This window comes from Peromyscus californicus, unplaced genomic scaffold, assembly GCF_007827085.1.
Source record: "Peromyscus californicus insignis strain IS unplaced genomic scaffold, ASM782708v3 Scaffold_8__1_contigs__length_139910024, whole genome shotgun sequence".
Classification (NCBI taxonomy): domain Eukaryota; kingdom Metazoa; phylum Chordata; class Mammalia; order Rodentia; family Cricetidae; genus Peromyscus; species Peromyscus californicus.
The window spans coordinates 118,511,876-118,526,462 of NW_026294606.1; the positions used below are offsets into that span (position 1 = coordinate 118,511,876).

At 47.0% G+C, this 14,587-nt stretch overlaps 1 protein-coding gene across 1 annotated transcript in view; it reads right to left on the reverse strand.

Annotated features, from left to right (window-relative positions):
* The window catches only part of Slc6a2 (solute carrier family 6 member 2), a 40,830-nt gene that overhangs the window by 24,341 nt on the left and 1,902 nt on the right, over positions 1–14,587 (reverse strand). Inside the window, exons 2-3 of the mRNA XM_052728018.1 lie at positions 6,749–6,880; positions 4,406–4,643 (exon numbers count right to left, since the gene is read on the reverse strand). Coding sequence (XP_052583978.1) covers positions 4,406–4,643; positions 6,749–6,880 — 370 coding nt within the window. The remainder of the gene's footprint in view (positions 1–4,405; positions 4,644–6,748; positions 6,881–14,587) is intronic.

The window sequence follows — 14,587 nt, forward strand, 5'->3', positions numbered from 1 at the left end:
TCACACGCACACATGCGTTAGCTCTCTCTCTCTCTCTCTCTCTCTCTCTCTCTCTCTCTCTCTCTCTCTCTTCAGAGACTCACCCCTGCTTGCCTGAAACTTGGGAAAATGCCTGAATGTCTAGTCACACAACTGAAGTTGCTCTCACGGAACATGCTTCCCCACATGCATCTGAAGAACCAGACTCCAGAGCTGATCATGGAGAAGAGAACTGAGGGCCAACCTCCCAGGCTGTGAGGTTGGCACGAGTAGCTTGGGTTTGTATTCCTTTTCTGGCAGCTTAATGGATGTGAATCATCACTGAGGGCACCATCCAGGTTTTCCTAAGCCTTCGGGCCAAAATGGCTCCATTTCTCACTTGACATTTAAGCGGGAAGGGTTAGTATTAGGGAGGAGGGAGAATTCCCTTCCTCGCCAACAGTGTCATGGGTAAAAATTTTCTATCCTGACACATTCACTGAAGGTGTCTTTTCTAGATAAAGACCTTAGTGGCCTTCAGCAGTGGAGCTGTGTGGCTTCAGGCCCAGAGTCTGGGGAGAGGAGTAGTTTTGTTCCCTTGAATGATATGTTCAGTCTGTCAGCCTAAATGAGTACAAGATGGCAACAAACTTGACCAGCGTGCCTGGGGAAAAAGAAGGAATTACCCAACCTCCACAGCGCTGGCACTGGGACTCACATTTGCTGGCTCTCCAGACAGAGTTGAGTTGTCTTAAAAGCAGAAGTATTTCAATAAAAGGGAAATGTACTACAGAAAATCCAAAGGCAGCCCCTGACAATGCTGTGCTCTGGAAAGTTTATAGGCAGGACTGAGGGAAGGGAGGTGTGAGAAGGGTTCCTGACTACCAGCAGAGGCCCCTTCTGAGCCAGACCTCTGAGACGAGAGCCCTGGGGCAGACGCAGAGGCCCAGTTCTGCCTCAGACCTAAAGCTGGGCCTCTACTTAGTTGTCTGACAATGCCACTCATTTTCTGCCTCCACAAATGGGGAGAATAAGGTAGGATTCAGATGTCAAAGCATGCTCAGAATCCAGTTCAGGGTAGCCATGAAGGCTTGTGGGAGCAGGAGACAGAGGAGGGGAAAGGAGAAATCTATAGAGCGGAAGGTTTCCGACACTCTCCCTGCCTTCTGCTCTCTCCCCTAGGCCCCCAGGCCCCTGTGTAACCTTAGACAAGAATGTTCTCCTTCCACCACGAGGTTGGGCCTGGAAGGAGCTCAGAGCAACCATAGCACTAGGTCTCTTCTCCCTCCTGCTGTGCCTCTCTGCGGGAGTCGACATGCTGGCCACTCTGGGGAGGAATCAAATACTAACCAGACCAAGATGGGGGTGCTTTCATTTACCACTTTAATTTATAAGAACAATGACCGCCGGGAGCTAAAGAAAAACAATGCTGTTTGCTCTGTGAGAGGAGCATGCCGGGAAGTATGGATCAGCAGTACCCCCAGCCTCCATTTTTCACTGTTTCCCTGTCCAAACCACACTCATAAAATATGAAAGAACTCCCAGAACTTTAGCCCATAAACTCTGCTACAGCTCTGGGGTCTGAGTCCATGCTCCTCTGGAGAAGAATGAAGGAGGTGCTAGATTTCCTATGGCATGAGACCCCACGGGGACAGGGAACTGTAAGGACTAATCCTTTCGATGATGGCTGGATGGTAGGATTCTGGGGAGAGACTGAGAACAAAAGTCCATGTGCCCTAGATGTACCCAGGCTGGTAAGATCCTGGCAGCAGAGCCTTTGAAACTCCCCAGGTGACTGCAATGTGTAGCCAAGATTTCACTTCACTATACTAAGAGCTTGGTCCTTGGACTGTGCTAGGGACAAACTCGCTTCCAATGCTGCTTCGAAACTGGGGACCTGGGACGAGGCATTTGCTGATTTGCTCCCATTTCCTCGTTCATAGAGCAAGCAACATTTCAGATGACAATGGTCATAACGAAAAGATAGTACTAACCAGGTTCCCTCCTAATGGGAAGCTCCGTAAGCAGAAAGGTAAACAACTCAAAATAGTTTCCGGAAGTCCTTGAAACTGACCAGATTAACTAGGCCACTGAATGCCAGAGTAAGCAATAAAAGCTGACGGTTCCTCTGAGAACAGAGCTGCCAAAAAGACTCTCAGAGGAGAGAAGCTGTGAAGACTCTGAGACCAGTTCAGCTGCCTGGAAGAAGCAGAAACCAGCAGATATACCTAGAAAAGCTTTCGACCACAGTCACTTGAAAAGGACACTTTCCAACCTGTTGAGCTGCCTGCAGATTGTGCAGTGTGCTCCAGGATCCCAGCTTTGGGGAAGTGTCTGTCACCCATGCTGGGGTGGACTTTGGTGATACAACTGTTTTTGAGTCATTTCTGCTCCAGTAAGTAACCAACACCTTACTGACTTCCCTGTAAATAACCCCAATGAAACTCATGGTTCACCAAGTTGGACTTTGGTGGTATCTGTACTTTCGTCTGTTGGGGTTTGTGTATGACCTGGGAGATAAATCAGAATATATAATCTATGTTTTTGTTTAGCAGAGTGTGGGGCTTCTGCAATGGATCTAATGAGCCTTGAAAGTGGAGTGCAGTGGGGTCTACCTGTCCTGTTCCACGCCTGTGGTCTGGACTTTGTGCTCAATCACCAACATGTGTATAGGGTATTGTTCAAATGAGGCTCACTCGTATTGGAGGGATCAATTGAGGTTGTCTTCTGAGGACAGAAACATACTAAGTTATGTGACAGAAAACAAGCCAGCCACTCCCTTCACCAAGACCTAGAAAAACAGAGCAGAGACCAAGAGGCCAACAGGGTGAATAATGATGGCTCAGGAGTCAACCACAGATCAAATAAATATTCAGGATCCCATTCTGATTCAAGTGAGTAAACTGGATTAAATACATGAGGGGAAAAGATGGTCTTTACAGGAGGGCTCTACTCAGTTATTCTAGAAGGAATGATGGAAATAGCAAGCGACAATTAAACGCTATAACAGAAATCCTTACCTGCAAAAATTAATAATAGGCACTATAGGTTAAAGTATGAGAAACAGCATACTTGCATAACCTTAAAGTACCTCTCTGAAAGGCAAAAATTACCAAAGTAAAAATATCTCTATCCTGGAAGACGCTGGCAGCTTCCACCTTTGCCACGTTCAAGGTTAACATCACAGGTAACAAGACAGATTGGCATCATGTCCTCCAGACAAGGCTCACTGAGAAAAGCGCCACAGTGCCTCTATGGTGCCCTTGACGAAAGTGTACAACCTCAATCAGAAAGTGAGAAAACAACAAATAAATCCATCTTGACATATATTTCATAGACTCACTGGCCAGTACTCTGTAGAAGTATCAAGGTCATGAAACCCAAGGAAAGCTCAAAGAATGCACCCATATTGGAGGGGACTAAGCAGATGTGACAACCAAATATCATAACATGATGTCGAGAAGTGTGAAATTCACATGAGGTCTTCAGTAGACTAGCTAATAACATGTGAGCATTAATTTTCTGATTTCCATAGTACAAAGCGGCTACCCAAGGTGTCAACATTAGAAGCTGAGAAGGAAGGGCCCCATGTACTGTTCTTACAGCTTTTCTTCTTCTGAAATTACTCCAACTGAAATGCTATATATTTTTTTAAAATATTCTGTCCACTGCCACCAGTCAGTCACACACACACACACACACACACACACACACACACACACACACACACACACACCACTGTAAACATACTGTTTCCAAGCTGCATACATCTGGTTTGATCCCCCCAAATGGGGGCCCCCAGCATGAGGTATATGGAAGAACAGCTTCAGGACCAGACAGATGTAGATTCCAGTTATGGAGCCACTATCTACCAGTTAGCTTCAGGATATTTTCTTGGCTGACATCATCAGTTCCTACAGTCACTTCCTCTGAGCAGCTGTCCTTCCCATGAGTTCCCACTCTTCCGCATACTTAGTTTTAGTTCTTTTTTTTTTGGTTTTTTCGAGACAGGGTTTCTCTGTGTAGCTTTGCGCCTTTTCCTGGAACTCACTTGGTAGCCCAGGCTGGCCTCGAACTCACAGAGATCCGCCTGGCTCTGCCTCCCGAGTGCTGGGATTAAAGGCGTGCGCCACCACCGCCCGGCGATTAGTTTTAGTTCTTAAGTTCTCTGCCTTTTATGTCCTACAGACCACACACCACCTTTAATACCATCTTGCTTCCTGTCCAAATGCTGACATACTGGCTCCCAACCTCCACTCTCCTGTCCTATACCAGAGGCTCCACCAGGTGCTCTATACACTCCTGTATCTTCTGTTCTTAACTTGGCATCAAGCCTGCACCTTTCAAATGCTGACTGCCATGGCCCTAGCTGGTCTGTAGCTTTCCTGAATGCCTGGCTCAGCTCCTGTCCAGGCCTGAGTATGCAGGTGAGGCACCCATGACTTACTCATAAAACTCGGCAGCCGGTGTGAACTTGTATTTGGAGTATTTGGTATGGTCTCCCAGCACCGAGGCGTTGAGGAGTTTGGGGTCAGTGCAGTTGGGGCTGTTCCAGGCATGGCCACAGTTGGTCCAGGGCAGGTTCAAGGTGAAGGATGCAAAGAGGTAGTAGAGTGACCAGGCAATGATGACATTGTAGTAAAAGCCAACATAGAGGGCAATGAGGATCACCGCGTAGCCCACTCCTGTGTGGGGACAAAGAGGTCAGGCTTTCGTCCCAGTCCCAAGGCTCTCCCCCTCACCCCTGGAAGTTGGCTCCAGCCACAGCACACTCCTGCACCTTCCCTTTTCTGGATCGGATTGCCAGAGCCCCACCCATAATCTTTTGCCACCGTAGCTCTCTTGGTCCACTCATCAGGTAAACAGAAGTGCCGGGGCCTTAATATTATATCAGGTATTGGAGTGTAAACACTACAGCTCCCTCGTCACTCAATCAGGATAACGCAGGGGTGTGTTTCACATCTCTCTCCCTACCTGCAGTGAAACTGGCCAGTGACAGGCTCCTTCACTAGAGACAGGCTTCCTGTCTCCAACTGATGTTCCTAAGACCCTGTCACCTTCCCTGGTAACTCCTTATGTGTAAATCCTTCCCCAGGACCTGCTTCTAGGGGAAGCTCCAACCAAGCACTCCCTGACAGGTTCTCAGCAGTGTGCTCACAGGGTCCAACTTCAACCAACTGTGTCCTGTGTTAACATACTGACTGAAAACTTACGAACCTCCTGGAGGATTATAGTTGTGGCTCTTTTTTTTTTTAAGAGTAGAAAATTTTCTTACACACTCATTGCTTTAAGGGATTATCCTCAGCATTTTCTTTTTTCTTCTTTTTTTCAAGATAGAGTTTCTCTGTGTAACAGCCTAGCTGTCCTGGAACTTGCTTTGTAGACCAGGCTGGCCTCAAACTCACAGAGATCCATGTGACTCTACCTCCCAAGTGCTGGTATCAAAGGCATGTGCCACCACACCTGATGATCCTCACTAATTCTTAGTGCTGAGATTTAATCCCAGCTTCCTTGATACAGTCTTAGCCAATCAGAGTGTTGCTTCCCTGTAGCTACACTGATTGGTTAACAGACAGTCATAGGACTCAAGTCAAACCAGTGAAGCTTGCTCTGGGTCTTTTTAGTGAAGCCATAAGTACATAAGGATTTTTTATTGTTGTTGTTGTTTGCACATATGTTTGTTGTTTTCAACTGTTATATTTGGCAGAATTTAACCTTGTAGCTGCTAGTGGCCGTCTTTGTTAGCAGTTGATAAGAATGCATCTGGGAATGATGTCAATATAGGAGAAAATAGACCTGAGACAGAGAGATTCCAGACCAGACAGTACTGTTTGAGCACCTGGATCAAGTTGCACCTGACCAGACCCTAGACTTTAACATAAGCCAATAAGTCAAAGTCTAATGGTATATATTTATATATTTATTTATTTATTTATTATTCATGGCTTCATTAAAGAACCCCGGGAAGCTTTCACTGGTTTGATTTGAGTCATATACATATATATGAAAATTCCATAATGAAAGCCATCACTTTGTATGCTAAGTTTATAAATAGTCAAAATTTGTGAAAACATAAAGAGAACTAAAAGCTATATTGAGTTGGATTTCAGGTAACTAAACAGAAAAGATGCTAATCCATGTATTTTGTAAGACCTTTATGTCAACCTGTCCTTACCATGGACTGAGTATATACAAGGTGCTGAAGAGACTCTTGCCACTTAGGAAGAGGCTCGTGGGAGACATATTTGTCCTCAATGTCACTATTTTTCTAACCAGTGTTTGAGAGATACTGGCCTTGCTCCACACCCTTCTTCCAACATTCTAGGGGATGGAGACTGACAGCTGTCATGGTTACTTCCCACATACCTGTTCTAAATTCAAGTACAAGTTCATCTTACAGCCATCATGGCTGTTATAAGCTTTCTAAGGCAGCTTTCTGCTTGAACTTGAAGGCATCCATGATCAACTTATCATGCCTGCCATGGGAGAAAGAAATGAAAGCAGAAGTATGTGTGCTGAGATCCCTGCTATCTTTGTATTTCCCATATATAAAAATACTCTGTAGTCATTCACTCAACAGTGGGGCCTAGCCTGGAGTCCAAGTTTAAGGCTACACTTGATATAACCTAATTTCTTGGTGTAAATTTAAATGGTGGACAGTCTTGACCTTGTCAATGCCTGTGAGCCCCATGTGAGAGTTGGTCTGCCTTAAATCTCCCCTTGGGAGCAGATTCTTCAGAAGGCACCAATATTTGGAGAAAATATTTGACTTCCTTTAGATCATCCCTACCTTTGAAGAAAGGGCAGATCTTCCACACCGTGGCTGCCCCTTCCCGGTTGTACTGCCCCAGAGCCAGCTCCATGTAAAACAGTGGCATCCCAGCAATGATGAGGAACAGCGTGTATGGGATCAGGAAGGCACCTGCAAAACACAGACACAGCATTAGACCTACAGGATAGCTGCCCCTTAAAGGGCTGCAGTCAAGAATCTACAATAGCTGTGAGGATCCTATTCATCTGCTTCATCTGGCGGTTTCCCAGGGCAGGTGTGTCTTGTGGCAATAGAGTTATGAAGAACACTTGGTATACATACATCAGCAAACATGGCAGTCATCGTGTTCATAATCATCATAATGCATATCTACAGCCAGATAAATAAAATCTGAGTGAAACAAAGCTAAAGAGCTGTGTTTCCACAGCTTCTCATGGACTTTGGTGCATGGTACATGCCATGAAGCACCACAAGATATAGCCTCTACCAAACTAGTCTAAACACAGAACCTCCCCTTTCATGAAACTTCACTCTGGAACCTTGCAGGCAAGCCCAGCCTTTCCTTTCACAGGCAAAACAAAGGAGACCGGACAAGGAGAGACAGCACAACTAATATCATGGGAGGTCTCACATGGCTTCCCAAATCCTAATTTTCCTGCTTTCCCATTAGAATGCCACAGCAAACCGTGAGAGAATGATGCAATCAGGGTCAGTGTGTCTCCTGGGGGACATTGCTAGGCAGAGAGAGAAGTCAGCGCTTCCTGATGGCATTGTTGATAAGTGACAGAAGGATTCTCCTTCAGACTTCCTTCCTGTCCGTGGGGCTCATCCTGCTGTAGGCTGCTGGAGGAAAAGGCTGGTACAAAGAGGCCAGAAGAAGCCCATTCCCTGGGGTGGAACCTGAAGGGGCTCCTAGGCCACAGGAGACAATCCTGGTGGAATGAGACACGTCTCAGTGCCAAGGCTAAATCTCTGTGTGCCCTGACACCCTTGACGAGCTACATGGATTATCTGGTGCCATGACTCAGGGATGTATGTATGGCAGGTCAACAGGATCCAAGCAACACAGTAGCTAGCTCCTTTCCTAGCACAGCCAACACAAAACCAAACTCCCCCGGACCTCTGACTGAGATGCTCTAGCAGTGGCAGTCTCTGACCCATCCACGTCAGGAAAATGAGCCGAGTTGAGGGTGTGTAAAGGTGACGACACTGAGGATTTTAACACATAGCTCAACAGCTCACTCTGTCCAAGGCCCTGCTGTGGCATGGGCACTTTCCATGCAACCTCATTATATCCTTGTGGCGTCTCTACAGAGCTAAGCTCATTGCTAACTCCATTTTATGAGTGGAAACTGAAGCTCTTCACTAAAAACAACTGGAGCAGAGGTAGACTGTATCCAAGGCAAGCTCACCCAGTGACTCAGTGTCTGCCTTCTGTGTGGAAAGCCTGGGGCTTTCAAGGATAAAGCACGATGTGCTGGTCCTGTTGTTACAAGACCCAAGTGATTTCCAGCTAGACATAGGTCCAGGTTGGAGAGTAGCAGAAACTACTACATATTCGTATCGTACATATCATGCAATCGCAAGTATCTGAGTTCAGCTGTATTACCCAGAACCCCTCTGGCAGCAAACTAGTGCTGTGATCGCTCTCCAGAGGAGGAAACTGGGGCTTCGGGTCAAATCAAGTGAGTTGACCAGGCTTATATACCTGGTGAGTTATAGATATATAATTTGGGCCCTGATATGCCTGGCTTCTGAGTCCTAGGCCTGTTCCCAACATAGCCTGCAGATTCTAGAAGGTTCTAGTGCAGATAAAAAATATGAGTCTGAATAAGATATGGGAAGGGGAGTGTTTTGGGATTGGGGACAAGCCAAGCTATCTGGTCTGTTTGTCATAGGCTAACCCAGCCACTCCAAAGTCTGCTCCAGGCTGGAATTCTTTGAAAGGCCATGTATCAAGGTCTCCTTTCTTCCATTTAACTTCTGCCTTGCCCCCCTCTCTCACAGGAAGGGCCCTTCTGGCATTTGCTCACATAGCTGGCAGGGATAGTGTTGATAAGGACGGTGCTGATGAGTGGAGTCCCTCGGCTTAGTGAAAATAACATGTGCCCTTTAATGGGAACCCAGTCTGTGCCAGGCCACTCGGGTGGTACACAGTATTCATTAGAACTACCCCTGAGAGATAATCACCGCTCTTGCTTCACAGGAAAGGAAACCGAGACTTAGAAAAATCAAGTTGCTTGTCCACACTAGTAAACATTTACATCTTAGGTTCTAAGCTTGATTGGCCTGTGTCCCACTCGGCTGTCACTTGCTACATCCCATGGGGGCCTGGAGCTTGGATCGGAATAGGAAGTTAGGTCCTCAACAGTTGGATAGACCTGAAGACTGAAGTCAGTACCCCAAGGGGAAAGGGGGCAGGGAAGAGGCAGATATCAGTGTTAGATGTTGGTTCTAAGATTTGCCAACAGACAGTCCACATTCCCTTCTACCTGGTCGAGGTAAGAGACCCAGCCAACTCATCACAGGTCTGTTTTAGCCAGTGCTCTTAACTCTAAGCTTCCAGATGGTACCACTGATGCAGTAAATCACTCAGTGTGCATCCCGTCTCCCCTGCTGCTGACTCCAAGTCACCACAAGGTGAGCAAGCACAGACATGGAAGGGGCTGCAGGAGCCACAGCTCTCCACAGTGAGTGACTCTGACGTGACCAACAGAAGCTCCATGGAAGGCAAATCCCAGAAGACTCAAGAACGGTGACACAGGGCACATGGGAGGTTAGAGGGAGGGGATAGAAAGAGTATGTGATATAAATATATGTTTTTTGAGACAGGGTTTCTCTGTGTAGCTTTGTGCCTTTGCTGGAACTCACTCTGTAGCCCAGGCTGGCCTCAAATTCACAGAGATCCGCCTGCCTCTGCCTACCGAGTGCTGGGATTAAAGGCGTGCGCCACCACCGCCCGGCGTGTAATTATATTTTAATTTAAATGTTTTAATGGATATATGGTGAGTATGAACGAAAACCAGAAAACATCCAATGACCCAACATCTTTGCTAAAAGAAGACATTAACTAGCACACTGTGTGAGCTCTCTTACAAAAAGCAAAAACAGGGGTGTGGCTGAAGACTTAGGAAGGGCCTTCAGAGTAGCTGTGGTGGGCTGAGGACATCTCTTCATAACCAGCTTAGCAGTAGCATCATGGAATTAAAAGTTGCTTGAAAATGCACCCGGTCTGCAAGGAACATCACTGTCATGTCCTTGTGTCCCTGTGTGTCTCGTGTGGCTGTACATTGCCACAAGCCTCTCACAGGCCTTGAAAATCCAGAATCCTGTCACAGCTCTGGAATGCCTGTGTTGTGTAAGTGTAGGGCTCACTAGACAGACCTGGGAAAACTGTAGCAGGACACACCCCCCTGGGGACTCAGCTTCTAGGAGGTCCCCCTAAAACATATGACTTCACATCAGCACACACCCGTACATACTCATGCAATGCTAGGACTAGACCTTTGCACACACACACACACACACACACACACACACACACACACACACACACACACAAACATTCACACCACCTTACAAGGAAGAGCAGTATCCATTGAGAAAGAGACTCTGGCCAAAGGGCCTTTGCATCATTTTAGTAAAAATGAAAAAGGATTCATCTCTCAGGACCACTTACACTGCCAGATATCCCACCATTATAGAGGAACTCCACTGGCACAGGAGGTTCTGGAATTTTCCATGTAAATATTGGTTCATCAGGAAGAGAAGCCAGCAGCCTCTAAGGTCACTAGATAGCCACCTGGGAAAGTGAAGGGGATCTGAGGAAAGGTGGTTGGGGACAGGGTAGGAAGGGGCACCCAGAGGAATGTGATGGCCCAAGTCTGAGGAACCAGGATGAGGTGTAGGGAGTGTGGTCCCTGGAAGCTACAACCAGAGAGGAAGGTCATCTAGACCAATCTCCTGAGGACAGACTTCCCTCAGCATTCTGGCCAAACTCTGGTGTGTTCAAGGAGTAAACACACAAAGAGCAGCTTCCTGGATGCCTGCAGCTCAGCTGTGAACTGTCACTGCCTCAGGCTCCCATCAGGCCCAACAATGCCTAGGCCATTACCTAAAATAGCCAGATTTGGCCCCCTCTAGCATCTCAGGGACTAGTGTCTAAGTTCAGCAAGCTACCCGAACTCTTGCAGGACTGGGACACAGTCCTCTTGTAGACATAGCTCAAAATAACAACTGCAGGCACAACTCCTCATTAAAACACATCTTCTTCCTTCTTTGACATGAGACCTTTGCAATAGTTCTGGTAAAAGCTCCAAATTTGGAATTCTCAGCTCTTAGAATTCTAGATTGAACTCTGCTGGCCAAGGCCTTTAGCTCCTTCTCATTTTCAGCCCCGTTGGCCACATAAGAAGCCTCTGGTATATGCTGGTGAGCTCTTCTGTCCTGTGTCTGAGTTCTGGTCCCAGGCCCCCATAGGCAACAAGGCCTTGCACATTATTTAACGTGCATGGGGTCATTTGCCCAGGAAAACCCAGAGCCATGATGGGTGGCATGGATGGGTGGAGGGACAATCCCTCTCTCACTTTTGTGTTGGCTCAAGATGACATCTTACCTGAGCCTTGATACCCAAGCACAGCTCCTTACAAGACTCACGCCACCCTGCAGAATGAGTCAGCTCCTCTCAGAGGTAGTGCGGGTGGGATTTAGGGAGACAAGTTTGGGGGCTACTTTTTTGCACACCCAAACTTGACCTGTCTTTGTGGATTCTGGTTCCCATCTCCTCCATTCCAGTCTCTTTAAGACGAATAATTCTGAAAGCGTTTGGGATGCTCAGAACTGTATTACTACAGGAAATGTGACCCACAAAGAACTGAGTAGGACCTCACTGTCCCCATTTGGAACATCCTTGAAATGTAGTATAACACATCATGAACTTCTAGACTATGTACAGTGGACTACAACTCCTTAGAGGCAGGGATTGTCTTCCAAACATCTCTGTACTAGGGGTTGGCATTAGCCAATGGGTTTCTGCTGAATAAACAGGTCTCTGCTATGAATCACCTGGAGGGTGCCACTAATGAAAGCCCTGGGCCTTCCCCACTGGTCCTAGAATTTAATCCTCACTTAGGCAATTGGGTTTGAGACGACAGGTCAAGATACAGCATTTTTCTCCATTAGACCCCACTTGGTTGGGAACAGCCCTTCAGCTCCTTCTGGCTAGCTCCGAGTAGTGAGTGGGCTGTTGGATGATAATAAGCCCAGATCAGTACCTTACTCCTTCGACGGGGAGGGGAGTGCAGACTCCACTGCTCAGGTATCATGCTGCTTGGCTCCTTGTGCATCTGAGCTAAATAATAAGTGTCACACTATCATGATCCATATGTGGATGGCCCTGTATCCAAGCTAGACATGAAGGTATCAAGTTGGTAAATCCCTGATGTCTATATAAGCACCACTCTCATTAGTAGTATTGAGGATCCTAGGCATTTGGGCAGTGAGGGGAGTATACTGGGAACTTAGAATCCTAGCATCTCATGGGACCCCGTGCAGGAATGCTAAGCCCACAGTCCAGGTGGGCAATCTATAGTGGCACACTATAGTCGGTCTGGACATGGACAAAGCCCAACGTTTGCCTACTAAAGCTGCCACAATATGGCCCCAGGCTTACGGAGTTCTCTTTGACCTTATCTCCTCCATCAATTTCTTTTCAGAATAAATTCTACTTGTTTCAGAATTAGGACTTCATCCTGCACCTATGTTCAGCGCGTAACCAGTATCATCAAAAATATCAAAATGGTAGCATTTCTACTGAGCCCCTGTTACGTGACGTTATCCCAAGTACTTTATCTATATTGTCTGATGTTATCTGGCCCTGTAGAGAGGGCTAAAATTATCCCCTTTCTTTTTTGCACAAGGAAACTGAGGCTTAGGGACACCATATGGCTTGTCCAAGGCTACTTCTCCAGCAAATATCAGAATCTGATTCAAAGCTGGGCATGCTCAAACCCAAAACTCCACAGTCGCCACAAGATCCAATGCAGAATGTCATGTGCAGAGGATAATCTACAGAGGCCACCTCCAGAAATGAGTACTCAGTCACCTACACATTTGTTCCTTCCCAGAAACCAGCACAGACCCAATCTTGGGTTCAAAGGGAGCAATCTGGAACTCACATCCTGTCATCGCAGCAGCTGGTCTTCAGGAAGATGTTCAGACAAGCTGATCTTTGACAGTAATTCATTCATAAAATATTAGCCAGGGGCACAAACTATTGGAACCTTCATCAGTTCAAAACATTCTCTAGTCTAGGCCAGTATAAACACTCCGACTTGGAGAGTTCTATGTTAACACTGGCACCAAAGAACACAAAGACCCAGGGCCAGGCTGCTAAAGGACAGGATGATGAGGCCTGGCTTGTGTCCATCTGTAGTTGGGGCACTGGGGAGCAATGGATTGTGGAAACCATCTAAGATTGTGCCACTTCATAACAGAAATTTTGATGTCTGAGGTCACAGTGAGTGGCAGGATTGGGATTCAAACTCGCCCATCCCTGGAGCTGAATTTAGAATTACTGAAGGAGAATGGGCCCACAAAGGACAGTAAGGGGTCTCAGGGGGGATCAAGGCCTGCCTGCGGGGGCAGCTGACCATCCCCGGAAGCAGGGATGGGAGTACTAAATATCAGACTGCTCTGTTCTTCCAGACCAAGGGCTCTACTACCCATCCCCAGACCAATTGCCAACCTCCTAACCAGCGATGGAAATTCACTGGTGTAGCGGCCCTTCCCCCTCAGCCTAGCACCCAAGGCTTCTGCAGCCCAGCCCCAACTTGCCTTTCAGCCTTATCTCTCCTGGCTTGCCCTCTAGCCAGCTGAAGTTGCTCTTCTGAGGAGCCTGTCCCAGGTGGATGCTAAAATACTGTTTTTCCAAGCCCTCTCTGCCCAGAGCAGCTGAGTTCCAACCAGAACTCACTTGCCTTGAGTCACTGCTCAGCAGCCCCTCCTTAAACCTCTATGGCACCAGTCACTACCTGATCCCTTTCCTATGGCATCCCAATGACACTGATAAATGCAAAGCCACCCTCTCTACGCCATATGCCACACTGGCTCACCACATGCACTAGTGCATTTAGTCCTTGGCCGTCCTCTTAGGTGAACAAGATTATTGGACAGAGGAAGAAACGAAGGCCTGGAGAGTTACCCAGTCTTATATGTTAGAAACTGGAGCCTATAACTTCCCAGCCAAGACTGCTGATGTCTAGGCTATGGCCCCCTACCACACACACAACATCTCCAACATTGTGTTTCTGTCATGGTTTGTGAAATTGGCAATGAATCTCTGAGAGCTTGGGTTACTGTATGAATGTATTTGTTCAATACAAGTGTGTAGGAACCTTCTACTTCATTCCTAGGATTTGAGCCTTATTGAAAATTAAAAACCCAGAGTACGGACCTCTCAGCTTTCCCCAGCCTGCTTGGAAAACTGGTCCACAAAAGATAAAATGTGGAACAACTCAGGATAGGCCACTCCGTGATCAGGATACCCAGGAAAGGGAACTTCTGGCAATTTCAATGAAAACTTTACATCTGTGACAAATTTGTTGTACTTTGTCCCTAGGACCCCAATCTATCATCCAGCACACAGCAGGTGTTCTCTCTGCAACACGACAGTGGCCACACGGACATAGTGTCAATGAGAACCCTGGAATATCTATTTAGTTCATATGTCAGGTTGGCCATCTGTGTTGCTTTAGTTTCAGTGGGCATATAACAATAGACAGGACGGATCACAGCACGGCAATGAGGACTTCTGGGAATCAATGCTCCCAGCAGGCGGAATGGTGGCTTATACATCCA